The sequence below is a fragment of the Zingiber officinale genome, chromosome 5A (genome assembly GCF_018446385.1).
Source record: "Zingiber officinale cultivar Zhangliang chromosome 5A, Zo_v1.1, whole genome shotgun sequence".
NCBI lineage: Eukaryota > Viridiplantae > Streptophyta > Magnoliopsida > Zingiberales > Zingiberaceae > Zingiber > Zingiber officinale.
The window spans coordinates 58,608,542-58,625,581 of NC_055994.1; the positions used below are offsets into that span (position 1 = coordinate 58,608,542).

Here is a 17,040-nt window from a genome sequence, read left to right on the forward strand (position 1 = left end):
GACTTTGGTTGATCCACCTGAAGGGGTCAAACCCATTGGGTGTAAGTGGGTCTTTAAGAGAAAGACTGACATGGATGGACTTATTTATAAGGGTCGCTTGGTAGCTAAAGGTTTCAAGCAAATTCATGGTATTGACTATGATGAAACCTTTTCTCCAGTAGCGATGTTTAAGTCTATTCGGATCATGCTTGCTATTGCAGCATACCATGATTATGAGATATGGCAGATGGATGTCAAAACCGCGTTTCTGAATGGAAACCTACTCGAGGATGTGTACATAACACAACCTGAGGGTTTTGTAGATCCACAGCATATTGGCAGAGTATGCAAGCTGCATAGGTCCATTTATGGACTAAAGCAAGCTGCATATGTCCATTTATGGACTAAAGCAAGCTTCTCGAAGCTAGAATCTTCGATTCGATGATGCAATCAAACAGTTTGGTTTCATCAAGAATGAAGATGAACCTTGTATCTACAAGAAGGTTGTAGGGGATATAGTTGTCTTCCTCATATTGTATGTGGATGACATACTGCTCATTGGGAAAGACATCCCTTTGCTACAGTCTGTCAAGATTTGGCTAGGGGCATGTTTCTCAATGAAGGACTTAGGTGAAGCATCCCGCATTCTAGGCATACAGATCTATAGAGATAGATCTAAGAGGTTGCTTGGCCTAAGTCAGAGTACATATATTGACAAGGTACTCCTACGGTTTGCCATGTAGAACTCTAAGAAGGGATTTCTGCCGATGTCACATGATGTGAGTCTTTCGAAGACTCAAGGTCCCTCTTCTAGAGAGGAGAGAGACCGCATGAATCAGATCCCTTATGCCTCAGCTATAGGATCTATCATGTACGCCATGCTATGTACTCGTCCTGATGTCTCATATGCTTTGAGCATGACGAGCAGATACCAGTCAGATCTAGGTGAAAGTCACTAGATAGCGGTCAAGAATATTCTTAAGTACTTAAGAAGGACTAAAGAATATTTCTTGAAATATGGAGGCGATGACGAGCTAGCTGTAAAGGGTTACAGTGATGCCAGCTTCCAGACCGACCAGGACGATTATCGATCGCAGTCAGGGTTCGTGTTTTGCATAAATGGTGGTGCTGTGAGCTGGAAGAGTTCGAAGCAGGACACAGTAGCTGATTCTACGACAGAGGCCGAGTATATTGCTGCATCAGAAGCAGTAAAGGAGGCAGTTTGGATCCGTAAGTTCATCTCTGAACTTGGGGTGGTTCGTAGCATTGCTGACCCTATTGAGCTCTATTGTGACAACAATGGAGCTATAGCACAGGCGAAGGAACCTCGCTCACACCAGTGGACCAAACACATACTACGGCGCTTCCATCTCATTCGAGAGATTATCAACAGAGGAGATGTGAAGATTTGTAGAGTACCTACAGAGGCTAACATCGCAGATCCCTTGACCAAGGCTTTGGCACAGAGAAAGCATGATGGTCACACTAGGTCATTGGGGCTTAGAGCCTACACTGATTGGCACTAGTGCTAGTGGGAGATTGTTAGTTAGAGCCCTAGAGCCAATCATTTGATGATTGTTGTATGGACTCATTGTATCATATTCTTGTATATTAATAAAGGCATTTATTTTGGTTATTATACTTACTTGTATTGGTGCCAAATAACTAAGTATAATAGCGTCCTTGAGTAGAGGGTTCTTACCTATATCAATCGGTTAGCCGATAGTGAGATGATATAGGCAACACTACTCTTAATCATTCCTAGTCGAGTATTAACATTCAGTGACAATGTTAATGCGACGAGACTAGCGTGTAGGTCAACTCGATGACTTGATCTCACAAGTCATGGATATAGAGATATCAAGTTGACACATGGGTATACATTGGAGAATGTATACTGAATGACCCGCCATGAGAAAGTATCATGGATCGTTATATGAGTGTCATATACTTTCTCATGTGGTTATTAGTATGACTACTAGTCCATGAACCTGAAGTCACCATGGATCCCTACATAAGTAGTTACGTACTTTGGCTTTGTCAAACGTCACCCGTAACTGAGTGGACTATAAAGGCGATTACTGGGTATGTAATGAATTATGCAGAGGGATATGAGTGATATAGATGGGATCTATCCCTCCTATATGATGGGAGCGCTTCGATATTCTTGATAGAGTGAGACCACGAAGTGCATGGCCATGCCCAAATTAGTCAATATGAGATATTGAGCTCATTTGATTGAGTGGGTATACTTGGAGTTCAAGATTTAGATTGATTAGAGGATGACACGGTCTATGCCTCATATTGATCAATCTAGATGTCTAGAATAGAAGGACACTTGTCATATATTGTGAGGAGTCACAATTAGTAGTCACAAGGTGATGTTGGATCTCAACATTCTTATAACTTGGGTAGTAATGATGTGTTACTAGATACCGCTCATTACTTATGCTTTTAAATGGATTTAGGAGCATTGTCAACGTTATAAGAACCTATAGGGTCACACACAAAGGACAATTAGATGGAGATTAGGTTCATATGATGAACCAAGAGGATTAGATTCATGTGATGAATCAAATTGGATTAACAGTAATCCTAATTGAACTAATTGAGTTGGACTCAATTTGATTCATGTGTTCAATGAGTCTAATTTAGATTATGACTCATTGAATCAATTTAATTAAATGAATTATATTCATTATATTAAATTGGCTTGAATCAAATGGTTGGATTTGATCAACCATGGGAGTTATAATGTCAAGTTTGACTTGACTTGAGAGGAAGAGGAAGAGTCAAGTTTGACTTGACTATTTGCCACCTCATTTGTGAGTTGGCATTAGGAGGACTAATGATGATGTGCCACATCATCATAGTTGGCACATGTGTGTGCCACCTCATGGAGGTTACAAATCTTCTCTTTAATGACCACATTAAATGAGAATGGAGGTTACAACTCCATTGTGGCCGGCCACTTATTGTGAGGAAAAGAGGTGATTTTTTCTTTCAAGGCATTCACTCCATCTTCTTCCTCTTGCTCTCAATTTTCTTCTCCCTCTCCTCTCTTGTCCGAACACTTCATAGGTGCTAGCACACCTTTTGTTTGGCCTCTCTACCTAGTTTGTTTGTGTGGATACTTCTAGAGGATCGTACGCTTGACGATCTCGAGATCCTGCAAACCGTTGGACGAGCGGGATTGCGAAGGGCATCGCATCGAGGGTAACTTCCTTCTCTAGTGTAGATCTAGGCTTTAGTAAACTCGTACTCAAAATTTTTGTTTATAAACTTCGCACGGATCCGGTGGCCTGGGAGATTCAGGGTTTCCGCAACGCGAAAAAGCGGTTTTTGCGGCCCGAAAATCCCAACAATCCTAAGGTTCTGGCATCTTCCATCTTCTATACCAAGGTTCATGCTTTCATAAGCATTGGGTCGAGGTTCTTTTCATCAATCTTATCGATTTAGTTCTTTCTTTCTTTCTTCTCCATTCGTTGTGGGTTCTTGTGATATCTTTCTCTTTGGATTCACATCATACACCAAGGTTCGTGCTTTCCTAAGCATTGGGTCGACATTTCTTTTCATCCATCTTATCGTCTTAGATCTTCCTTCTTTCTGTCTTCAATTCATTGTGGGTTCTTGAGATATCATCCTAAGCTCGATACCAGAATGATGGAGTAAAAGAAGGAGAACAACAAGTTACGCAACAAGCTTATGATATGGATCATGCTCAACCCACTCTAGATATTAATGATGATCCATTATGCATCAATGGAGGCCCAATTACAAGGGCTAAGGCTAAAAAGATGAAGGAAGCACTTAATGTGCTAATTGAAGATGTGAAGCCCAAAGCTACCATTGAAGAAGGTTTGACCAAGAGCAAGTCATTCGGCTTAGTCAACCTAATTCAAGCCTTAGATGAGCTGAATTAGTATTTAAGTCTCATATCTATGTAGTATGGATATGTAGGCTCAATTTGGACTAAATTTCTACCTTTATTTGGGTTGTAATAATGCCATAAATTTAAAATGGTGAAGTAGTCTATATAGGCCTTTACTAAATGAACTTTCTTTTGGCCTTTTAGGGTTTTTTGGTTACCCTATAGCTATAAATAGAAGGGGTGACGGCCACACATGTATTTTTGATATATTTTTCAATCTAAAGCATAATGAGGCTCTCGCTTGTTGGTTCTTCATTAAACTAGAACTTATCAAGGCATCTCCTAGTGGCATTCAAATACTTATCATTTATCAACCTCAATCCCAAGGTTATGGCATCTTCCATCTTCTATACCAAGGTTTGTGCTTTCCTAAGCATTGGATCGATGTTTCTTTTCATCCATCTTATCGTCTTAGACCTTCATTCTTTCTATCTTCAATTCATTGTAGGTTCTTGAGATATCTTTCTCATTGGGTTCACATCATTTGATATCAGACCCTTGGTTTTTATAATTTGATTTGGTTATCCTTTTTCTTTGTACTTGAATCTTTGTCTATTTGTTTAACATTATCTACTTATTATTATCATCTCAATCTTAGTGAGTTGTATTCGTCTTGTTGATATCAAATTATTTTCGGCAACAAAAAGAGGCTGAAATTAAAAAAAAATATTTTCGGCAAAAAAATGCCGAAATTCCAAAAAAACAAAAATATTTTCAGAAAACCAAAAAAAAAAGAAACAAAAAAAAAGGCGAGTGTAGAGAATTTCTATTTCTATACTTGCACTTTCCAATTCCGCATTTCCTTTAAAGTTTTGCCTATTATATTTTCACTTTCCAATTCCACGTTTTCTTTAAAGTTTTACCTAGTATACTTGCACTTTCTAATTCCGTATTTCCTTTAAAGTTTTGCCTAGATTTAATTCTAACACCTACCTAGATTAAGTTTTGACATATTTCTTTTCAGTTCTTATTTCAAGTATCTTTATCTTTTAGTCCCGCATTCTCATAAGTTTTGTCTAGATTCAATTCTGGCAAATTTCCTTTCTGAACTTAATTTAAGTTTTCAGTTCTACAATTTGCATTCTTCTATCAATTCCTTTCTTTTATCCTAATACCCTTAGGATTTTCAATCAGTCAACTATCATTTACAAGGAATTACCACAATTCTAAGTCTTTTAAAGAGCTAACATTAGCGAGTTAAGTGATTGAGTGATAATAGATTCCATTAATGGCGACAAGTGGAGAAGAAGCAAGACCTAGAGAAACACTTGAACAACGTGCCTTGAGACAACACTTGGAACGCATGAAATCAGATTCAATCAAATCCTTGATAGATTAGAGAAACAAGATGCTGTAATTACTGAATTACAAAATAGCCAAGTTGGTAGAGTTCCTACATGAAGTTCAAGGCAATATAACCGTGAAGACAACAATGATGATGATGATGATGACATTTCTGAGGACATTGATGATAGAACTTCTAGTGGCAGATCTGGTGGTATTAGAATTGGTAGTAGTAGAAGGGGAAGGATGAGTGATTATATATTGATAGAAACTCGGGAAATATCAAAATGGAGATTCCTTCTTTTCAAGGAAAAAGTGATCCAGACGCATATTTGGAGTGGGAAAAGAAAGTAGAATTAGTATTTGATTATCATCACTACTCCGAAGAGAAGAAGGTAAGACTTGCTGCTATTAAATTTATTGATTATGCTATTATTGGGTGGGATGAAGTTATTCTAAGCAGGAGAAGAAACAACGAGAGACCAGTTGGCACTTGGGAAGAGATGAAATCGATTATGAGAAAGAGGTTCATTCCATCACATTACTATCGAGATTTGTACCAATGGCTACAAAGTTTAACCCAAGGATCCAAGACCATGAAGGAATACCACAAAGAGATGGCGGTTGCCATGATTCGAACCAATGTGGAGGAGGACCGAGAAGCAATCACGACAAGATTTTTACAAGGTTTGAATTCAAAAATTGCAAATGTAGTGGAGTTGCAACATTATGTGGAGCTAGAAGATATGGTGCATATGCCCATGAAAGTTGAAAGGCAACTCAAAAGGAAGGATTCAATCAAGCATGGTCAAATTTCTAATTCAGCCATTTGGAAATCTAGTTGGAACAAAAGAGATGATAAAATTACATCAAAAAGTAAGACCGAGCTTTTGAAAAATAAAGATGTTAATTCTCCATTGGTTAAAAGTAAAGAACCTATCCAATCTTCAAGAAATAGAGATATTAAATGCTTTAAGTATTTGGGAAGAGGACAAATCACTTCACAATGACCAAACAAAAGAAGTATGCTTTTGAAAGAAAATGGTAATATTGAAACTGAGAGTGAGTCCGAAGATGATAATGCCTTGCCACAATTGATGGAAAGTGATGTAGAAGAGTATGCCATTGAAGATGAAGCCTTTGTCACTAGGTGTGCTCTAATTGTGCAAGTGAAGGAAGAAGATGAAGAACAACGAGACAACATATTTCATACCCATTGTCACATCAAAGACAAGGTATGTAGTATGATTATAGATGGGGGAAGTTGCACTAATGTGGCTAGTACTATCTTGGTTGAGAAATTATGCTTACTAACCACTGAACATCCTAGACCTTATAAACTACAATGGTTGAATGATTGTGACGAAGTTAAGGTCACTAAGCAACTGTTGGTTTCATTATCCATTGGTAGGTATCATGATGATGTTCTTTGTGATGTAGTACCAATGCATGCAAGTCATTTACTTTTAGCTAGACCATGGCAATTTGATAGGTGGGGTTTCTTTTTAGAGTGAATAGGTTGTGTGTGCCTAATTGTTCATTGAGGGAATTATTAATCCAAGAATCTCATGGTGGGGGACTAATGGGATATTTTGGATTTAAAAAAACTCTAGAAGTGTTAGTAGAGCATTTCTTTTGGCCACACATGAAACGAGATGTAGTCAAATTTTGTGAAAAGTGTATTACATGTAGGCAAGCAAAATCTAGATCTTTACCAATTCCTAGTGAACCTTTGGTTGATATTTCCATGGACTTTGTTGTAGGACTACCAAATAGATATGAGCCTACATATCCATACTACATAGATATGAGACTTAAATGTTAATTCAGCTCATCTAAGGCTTGAATTAGGTTGACTAAGCCGGATGCCTTGCTCTTGGTCAAACCTTATTCAATGGTAGCTTTGGCATTCACATCTTCGATTAGCACATTAAGTGCTTCCTTCATCTTTTTAGCATTAGCCCTGTAACTGGACTGCTCTCTATTCCTTCTCTGAGTCATCACCACTTGATCCCACCAAACAATAGCATAATCAGTGAATTCAATGACAGCTAACTTCACCTTTTTAAGTTCTAAAAAATCATAAAAGTCAAACACCATTTCCATCTTATTTTCCCATTCCAAGTAAGCTCTGGGTCATTTCTCCCTTGGAAGGTTGGAATTTTCAGCTTAATTCCTCCTAAATCATTATTTCTTCTAGGTCCATTTATATCTCCTCAATATCTAATCCTACCCCGATTGTAGTTTTGCACATAAAAAGTCTTCCACCAGCTCTTCATCTTCTTCGACATCAACCCTTGAGAATGGGTAGAATGGTCTTGTTGATGTCTTCTTGGTGTCCCATCCTCCACTCGATCCAACCTCTTATGGATAGATTTTAATTCAGCCCTCATCATCTACTGCATTTCCCCCATTAATGCTTGCAATTTCAAGTTTGGAAGTTGCCTAGCCCCCTCATTTGCTCCATCCTCCTGGTTGTTGGACATGTCTACAAAAATAAAAGAAAACCTCACAAACACTCAACTCACATTTAGGTGGTAGGCTCTCAATTGATCATATCTCTTAGTTCTTAATCAAACTCAAGAACAAATCAAAATATAACATAACAATTCAGAATATACCACTGAAGCTTATGATGACAGAATTTTATGAGAAAAATGAAAGAGTAGAAGTTTGAGAGTAAGAGAAATAAGAAATGGATTGTTGAAGATAATCACTTCGATTTGCACAAGCAACTTCCTTTTTTTCTTGTTTTTTTTTGGCTGAATTTTCTTTCTTTTTTTTTTTGCTGACTTTTTTTTTTTGAAAAATAGACTTTTTTTTTGAAGAATAGTAAGTAAAGATAGATTTAGCACTTGCCTTTGAACTGAAGCTCTAATACCAGATGATACGAACTCCACCAACAAATGTGATGGAACTCGAGACAACGATAGATAGAACCCCAAGAACTAGAAGACAAGAGTGTGAGTCTTGACCTGTAACCAAGAACTGACACGAACCAAGCCTACGAAGGAAAAGGAAATGTCACACCAAGAGTGATAAGTTTTGATGGGTTGAACGCTACGAGAGTAAACTCGATAGTTCAGAAGTCCTTTCATGAACAAAGAGAGCACACAAATCTCACCAAAACTAAGTTACTTCATATGAAGATGTCCCTCCCTTATATAAATGGGAGTGAACAAGGAAGAGCACAAAATGCATGGATGCATAATTAGAGTCTCATTGTCTCATGCCTCATGAAAGCTATCTAGAAATCCAAAATAAATAAATAAATGCATAATTAGAGTCCCAATATCACATGCCTCATGTATGCAATATGAAATACTTAAGTCTTCATGCATGAACAAGTTACCATGTATATTAGAGTTCTTCTGTTAGGCGGGGTTGAGTCATGGATGGATATGCCTGATTATGTGGATTACTAGTAGTTGGGACTATCTTGGTCTCTTCTTGCTCATAGTTAGCCCAACGTTCTTTGATTAGTCCATTTAGCGATTCCTTGAAACGCTTTGCCCGAAGTCTTATAATTGGGCCTTCTGGAGGTGACAAATGATCTCGCGTAGCTTCAGCCCTTGGGCATACATCATTCTCCCCCTTTTGAAAAGGATTTGTCCTCAAATCATCATCTACATCAAATGGGGACAAATCAGCAACATTAAAAGTAGAATGTACAACACACTCACCTGGTAGTTCAAGTTTGTAGACATTATCATTGATGCGCTCCAACACTTGAAACGTGTCATCCCCTGGAGGTAGAAGTTTAGAACGAAGTTTGTTTGAAAATCGCTCCTTTTGGAGGTGCAACCAAACCCATTCTCTTGGTTCAAACATAATTTTCTTGCGTCCCTTGTTAGCTTGTTGCATGTATTGCTGGGTTCTTTTCTCAATATTCAGTCGTACTTGTGTATGAATCTTCTTTACGAATTCGGCCTTCTACTTATCATCTAAGTTTATATGCTCACTTACAACCAAAGGAATCAAATCTAATGGTGACAAGGGATTGAAACCATAAACAATTTCAAATGGGAAAAATTGAGTCACATAATGTATGCTCCTATTGTAAGCAAATTCAACATGAGGTAGACAATCTTCCCATATTCTCAAATTCTTGTTAATGATCACGTAGAGTAAAAAGGACAAAGTTCGATTGACCACTTCAGTTTGCCCATCAGTTTGGGGGTGACAAGTAGTAGAGAACAATAATTTTGTTCCTCATTTCCTCCACAAAGTCTTCCAAAAATAGCTCAAAAACATTGCATCCTGATCTGAGACAATGGTCCTAGGCATGACATGCAACCTAATAACCACTTTAAAGAACAATTCAACTATATGCAATGCATCATCAATTTTATGACAAGGAATGAAATAAGTCATTTTGAAAAACCTATCTATTACGATAAAAATTGAATTTTTCGTTTTCTAATTTTAAATTATCAAACAATTCTAGTCAACATGCATTAGCTAATTGTCTTTTAAAATCAATATTTTTTTTTTCAATTTGCACATATTTTTAGAAAGTATTTTGATAAATTCAAAAAATTATTTGGGAGATAGTGCACGTACCTCACTTACCTCATATTCTGATGCTCCCTCTTTATTGTAGCATTCCTCTAATGATCTTCCCCCTTCATCGATGCTCATCTCTGAGTTGCTTTCATCTTCTATTTGGTGATCTGCCATTTGAGCTAATCTGGCATAAGCTTCAATCTTCAATATTGGACCTAGAGGACGACGATTCATCCCATGTGACCTTCAGATTCTTGTGCTTCGATCTTATTGGTCTTTCACCCTTGTCCTTCTCCTTTTTCTTTAGATTGGGGCAGTCGTCTTTGGTGTGCCCTTCTCCTTGGCAGTTGTAGCATTGGACTTTCCTTTTGCTCCGAAAGTGCTTTTTCTCCGACGACTTAGTAAATTTATTAGATTTTATGAACTTACTAAATTTTCTTACCATTTACGTCGCTTCATCTTCATCGATGAATGCTTCAGAGTCTTGATCATCTATTTTTGTCTTCAGGGCAATGTTCTGATTGAGCTCCTTTTACAATTCTGCACATCTAGATTCGTGAAGTTCTAAAGTAGAAAATAAACTCTCTAAAGTACTTGCTTCTAGATCTTTTAAAATGTAATAAGAGTCTATTATAGACGTCTAGTCTTGTGTCCTAGGCAAAGCATTTAAGGCATACCTTAACGAATTCTAGTTTGTTACCTATTCTCTAAGATTTGTAATTCCAGTTATTAACTCCTTCAGCTTGGTGTGCAGTTGTGCTACTGACTCTCCTTCTTTCATCTGGAGGTTAGTTAGTTGATTCCAGAGCAGATCTCATTTTATGAGCTTAGCTTCGGATGTACTTCCGTGTAGCTCCAAGAACTTCTCCTAAAGTTCCTTTGCTGATTTGTAGGTGCCGATTCTATTGACTTCTTGTGGAGGTAGCACGCTCAGCAGATGGAATTCAGCTCATCCATTTGCTATGAATTCTGCTTGCTCCTTCTTAGTCCATTAGTATTCTTCTTTTTCATTTCCTTGTGGGTCTTCAGGAGCTGCAAAACCATATTTAATAATTAAAATCAATTCAAAGTATGTTTTAAGGAATACCTCCATGCGTTTCTTCCATGTCGCGAATTCTCTCTCGAACTTTTGTGGAAAGATTCTTTGTCCAACCATCGTCTTGATGCTTGGTCCAGCCATCGTCTTGATGCTTCAGTCGGCGATTAGTCCTTTTAAGGCATTCTGACTCTGATACCAATTGTTGGTGCAACGGAGTCGGTAAGAGGGGGTGAATTACCTAAAAACCCCTTCTCATTCTTTTGATTAGTAGCACAATAAAAATAACAATAATAAAAAGCAACTTAAAAAGAGTAGGTAAAAGGCCGGAGTTTTACTTGCTTACAACCTAGGTGATTGTTAATCCAAGGCGTTGAAAAGCACTAAAAGATCTCCTTCGTTGAAGGCCGAGAAGCCTTTTACACACGTTGACAGCTCATGAATGACTAAAAAAATTAATACATAAGTTATTTATTTCCTAAATCCAGGGGTCATTTTATAGCTCTTGAAAAATTTTATCTGAGGGTTGAAGACGCCTTCAATAGACTAGAAGGCACCTCTAGCGTGGCAAGTGTTATTCTTGCGAAGATAAAATTTTATCTTCGCTAATGGTTACTGTTTACTCAATCAAAGGCGCCTTCAAAGGGTTGAAGGCGCCTTCCACCAGAAAGACGCGAGGGCTCCTCTACCATCAATTGAGGCGCCTCCAGCTACTCCATAGCTCTCCGTTTGCTCTTCTGCTGCTCAGATCACCTGGGTGATTTTGTCCATCCAGAATTGGGCTCACCCGGACCCAACTCTGGTCTTCTTCTCGAGGAGTCTTCCTCCCCAACTTCTCGTCCCTCGGACTGCCGTGCACGTCCTTCTCGTTTGTAGGTGTACTCTTCCGCGGCATCTCGTCATTCGGATACACCAAGCTCGCCGACTCCCTTCCCGTGTCATCCTTCTTGCTAGCTGCATCTTCCGCTCGAGTTCTTGTATTCCTAAGCTCCTACACACTTAGACACAAGGATCAAATACACACAGGACCTAACTTAACTTGGTTGATCATATCAAAACTATCATGGGGTACTTACAGTTCTTACAGAGGGTCGTTGGAGTAAGCAGGATGCTGCTATTCTGGTGTCAGCTGATATTATTAGTATCAAGTTGGGAGATATTGTTCCTACAGATGATCGACTTCTTGAAGAAAATCCTTAGAAGTTTGATCAATCTGCCTTAACTGAAGAATCTCTCTAGTTCAACCTGCAATTAAAGAGAGATTGAGGCTATTGTCATAGCCACTAGAGTTCACACCTTCTTTGGCAAGGTAGCCCATCTAGTTGATAGCACAAACCAAGTTGGGCACTTTCCAAAGGTTCTTACAGCCATTGGTAATTTCTGCATTTGCTCCGTTGCAGTTGGCATGGTCGTCTAGATTGTTAGCATTACTGTGCATTAAACGACGCTCGGCGGAAACACCTTCATGAAGTTACTACTAAGGCATGCGTTGTAAGGCAATAACAGTCTTGTTATTGCACGAACATAATTGGTACCAACATCCAAATTATAAAAGGCTAAGAGAAGGTAAGAAGAAAGTAGAACTTGGTTCGTCCGTCATCATCGAGGGGATCTGGTATGTGGAGAAAGGAGAAAGTTCCTATAAGGTGATCTTCTCCGGAATAGCATCTTCTTCTTTGTGGTGATTGTCGTAGGGACATGGTGACTTCTTCCAGGAGTTATTCTCCGAGCCGAGCACTATGAGTTTTTTTTTTTTTTTTTTTAGTTTCATATTTATGTGAATCATGCTTTAGAAAATAAACAGAGATCATTGTCATGTATTCGATTCATCAACAAGAACCGGAGGACGGAAAACAGATGCCCTTCATAACTTGGCGAGAGCTTGGACATTCTACAGTATGGCTCTCTTAAACAAGCATCAGGTTTAACCTGATATAGGTAATTGTTTGGTTGTTGATCATGAGAACGCCCACTCTTTTGCTAATTCTGATAATTTGGTTGAAAAGATGTATTCCTTGGATAATATGACTGTTTCTTTAGTTACCTCTACTAAGGAAGCAAAAATCATGCATGGTAATCCAGGGATCAACATTTGTGGTGCTGAAGTTATTTCTTCAGAGGTTAGTATTGCTCTTGGCTCATTGAGAGATGGTTCATTGGCAATTGAGGCCACCCAAAAAGAAAAGGATAAGATGGGTTCTGGCTTGGAGTTGAAAGTTTAACAGCACTCATTCCTCTTTAAACGAGAATGTTACTTGTGGCCATGATGCCAAGTCTTTTTCAAGCATGGTCCAGTTGATCTGCCAACCCATCTGTACTGAAAATGTAAATTTTATAGCATCAAGTTTTGAGAAACTCCCTGATGATCATTACCTGACTAATAGTGTAGGAGAGATTTCTACATGCAGCTCTCTGATCGAGGAACATGGTGTTCTAAATACTTCTGTAGTCGATACCTTCTGGTTACAGGATGTGGCACCTCTGGTGGAACAATACATTCTGATGGATCAAATGGCTCCAATGGCATTTGCGTTAATAAGTCTCCAATCAGCATTAGAGTGTTCAATAAGTTTTTTCTTTTCTTTTACAATTTCGTTTTTTTCCTTTATAAGATAAAAATTATAGTTTATATATATGATTTTTTTTCTTTTGTTTGAGAAATAGGGGAGAGTTTATATAAATATATTTATTACTGATTGAGGAATCAATTCACTATTGCTCAATAATATTTATTTTTCTGAAAAAATTTAAAGGACAATAATTAATTTTTTTGGTCTACTCAATTCTCGTCTTTTTCGTCCGCCTATAAGATAATCACTTATCCTGTCCGAAAACGTGAAGTTGAAAAGTTAGGAGATAGCGGCTTCACTGACCGGACGTAGACTTCGCTCCGCTTTGTAAAACAAATAACGTCAGTACCGGGTCAGGGAAGGGATCATCGACGTTGGCCCTCCGACGCTCAAATCAGTCAATGGAATGTGGAGAAAAATAGAGTAACAGTAGCAACAGTAGAACTCAAGAATAATGCGTATCTCTACCGATGATGAACCCCCTTTATATAAAGTCCTGGTGGGCGAGCTACACACTTCCCAAGGCATGAGAACGCTCTCTAATATGTCCTATGAAAGGATCTGTCAAGAAAGTACCTCTGACATCATATCTTAACAAGGCATGCATATCCCTAACAAGATAGTAGAAGCTTCCTCCGTTGTACGATCCGCCTATCGACCATGCCTCGTGTTAGTGGCACTATCACCTGCTCGCCCGAGACTCCGTTCCGTCCACGGTCATGTCCTACTGCTTGACCGAGTGAGGTAGTCGCTCAGCTGAGACCCCTTCGTTCTGACGAGCTCAGGTGGTTCTTTTGTACGGTAATTGTGTAGTAACATGTTCTCCCCAACTATCCAGACTCCCTCGACGTCCTGTTATATCGTATCGAGCGTCGGATGTCTTCTGTGTCATCCCGAACTGGACGGGTGGTTTGCTCGAACATATCTCCGGTCGATTGAGCCCTGACTGCCTGACTGACCATTGCTATTATCCTCCGTTCGACCCTCTGGTACTTGATCGTTGATTACCTTGATTTTGACCTCCATTCTGATAATTGACCCCGTATTAGGTAGACCTCTCCCATCGCCATATCAATCGCCATTCTATCAAGCACGACTTATGTGATATCCGTGCATGACGCATGTAAATGCTTCCCTGCATGGGAGGCGCCTCCCATGCAATGAGTCGCCTATACATACCACATAGGAATGTTAGACAAGATAAAATTATTGGTACATAGGGATACTTGAAATAGAAGACAATAGTACTAAGAGATGAGATGATCAAGTCCTGAAGATGTTTTGTATTAGGACATCTCCAATGGGGGATATTTGGAGGACATATTTCTTCAAATATCCTCTCTCTCAAATATCCCCCATTATGGGGGATATTTGAGGGATTAATGGAAATCACCAAGTACAAATGTGTGTCCGATGATTTCCTCATGTGGGGCCCACAAAAAATGAGCGGCCACTACTTTTTGATTTTTTTTTAATTGAATACGGTGGACTCATCTAAAATTGTTGGAATATTTCATTATGAAAATTGAGACATTTGAATAGTAAAATATTTAAAAGATGATGTAAAAATAGAATCCACAAATACTTAAAAAAAAATATTCTAAGCTATTGTGGATGCTCTCATGGACTATGCACAGGATTGCAAGAACACTTTGATGATTTTGGGTAATACATATTTCATATTTCATATTTACGTATTAATGTGTATATGCTCATAGAGTTTTTGCAATGTAAAAAGACATCTTTTATCCTGATGACCTCCGCTCTTGATTGTTTTCAATCGACGATTGGAATTTATTCTCCTCAAATTTGCTCCATTTATTCAATTCAATGACAGCTGTAAGCCAACCAGTAAAATGGAATCCATTCGAAAAAGCTGAATACTAAAAAACAAAAGCATGCCAAAATAAAGCAGAACGTGAGGGTGGACGAAATACCGATCTTAGTGTCCGTGTCACCATGGATACTACTCTACTCTCATCCTGCCTCATTCTCCTCTACGTCTCCTTCTTGCTCTTCTGCTTCTCCGTGCCGGCGTCGGCGGGGCTGTGCAACAAGGACGACAAGCGGGCGCTGGTGGCCATCAAAGCCGCCTTTAACAACGCCTACCACTTCGCCTCCTGGACAAACGGCTCTGCCTGCTGCACCTGGTACGACGTCGATTGTGACGACCGCGGCCGCGTCGTCGGCCTCAGCCTCTTCCGGGACGACTTCCCAGGCACTATCCCCGACGCCGTCGGAGACCTCCCCTTCCTCACCTCCCTCATGTTCCACCACCTCCCTAACTTGGTCGGCCCCATCCCCCCAGCCATTGGCCGCCTTTCCAAACTCCGTTTTCTCGACATCAGCTGGACCAACGTATCCGGCCCAGTCCCCAACTTCCTTGCCAGCCTCCCCTCACTCACCGGCCTCGACCTCTCCTTCAACAATCTCTCCGGCCCCATCCCCTCAGCCCTCGCTCACGCCCCTGCCAGCCTCAACTCCATCGATCTCAGCCGCAACAAACTCACTGGTCCGCTCCCGCCAGGGATCTTCTCCAACACCTCCGGGGCCTACCTGCGCCTCTCCCACAACGGACTCTCCGGCGAGGTCCCGCCGTCGTACGGCGCGGTGGAGTTCTTGCAGGTGGACCTGTCGCGTAACCGATTCACGGGGGACGCCTCCTTTCTGTTCGGACGGGGGAAGGGGACGCAGCAGATCGACCTCTCCAGGAACGTTTTCGAGTTCGACCTCGGGAAGGTGGAGTTCCCAGAGGCGGAGTTGATCGCGCTGGACTTGAACCACAACAAGATCTACGGCAGCATACCGAAGCAGATCGCCGAGGTGGAGAACCTCCAGCTGTTTAACGTGAGCTACAATAGGCTGTGCGGGGAAATTCCCACCGGCGGGAGGTTGGATCGCTTCGACCAATACTGCTACCTTCACAACAAGTGCTTGTGCAGCGCCCCGTTGCCGCCCTGCAACAAGGGAAGGGATGGAGATTGGTCAAGGTGGGGATAAGGATATGTATTGACTTGGGACCATGTTTGTGTTGGATGGAGATGATCCTGAGATAATGACATGGTCTAGCTGTACTGTGCTATTATATATAAAGCTAAAAATTATATGTTAATTTATTTATCTTGTCCCTTTAATGGATTATGATTTAGGAACTAATTAACAAGGCTAAAACTAAAATTTTTGTTCTATATATATACCGCAAGTGTTTAGTATTCCCGACTTGAGAGGGTGTGGATGAAACCAACGTAGAATTACTACGTGCTAATTGGGAACTCATCAAGCCAGATACCTCAAAGCTACGTAAGTTTTTACAAAGGGATCTCAAAATTCAACAAATGCCTATTGATACGGTGCATATTTTGTGGGGTCGATCGGATGATGAATGTCATGAGTCAAGGTCATAAGTGGATCAAAAGTCAAGCCTCCGTGGTTAGTCAGCAGTCAAGCTGACATGGAGGCCAGGAGGGTCAAAAGTCAAGCCTCCGTAGCCAGTCAGCAGTCAAGCTGATGTGGAGGTCAGAAAAGTCAGGTCGCCGTGGCCGGTCAGCAGTCTGGTTGACATGGACAGCAGGGAGGTCAAAAGTCCAGCTTACGTGGTAAAAATCAAAGTCTCAGCGGATAGAGTGGTCAAAGGAGGGGATTATAAGACCAGTCCTAACAGTAAGTAATAAACGGGCCCGCGACACGGGTACAGCTAAGGGCAGAGATTAAAGGTCTGCTTACAGACCCAACGT

At 40.1% G+C, this 17,040-nt stretch overlaps 1 protein-coding gene across 1 annotated transcript; it reads left to right on the top strand.

The window, feature by feature from the left end:
- Positions 1 to 15,197: 15,197 nt before the first annotated feature.
- Positions 15,198 to 16,422, top strand: LOC121980499 (polygalacturonase inhibitor-like). The gene has a single exon (XM_042532568.1). It carries the CDS (start codon positions 15,266 to 15,268, stop codon positions 16,304 to 16,306), a length of 1,041 nt encoding a protein of 346 aa, XP_042388502.1. The 5' UTR covers positions 15,198 to 15,265; the 3' UTR covers positions 16,307 to 16,422.
- Positions 16,423 to 17,040: the final 618 nt, after the last annotated feature.

What these genes read in the sequence shown, in the direction of transcription:
- LOC121980499 (XM_042532568.1), top strand. Translation starts at nt 15,266, where the DNA reads ATGGATACTACTCTACTCTCATCCTGCCTCATTCTCCTCTACGTCTCC.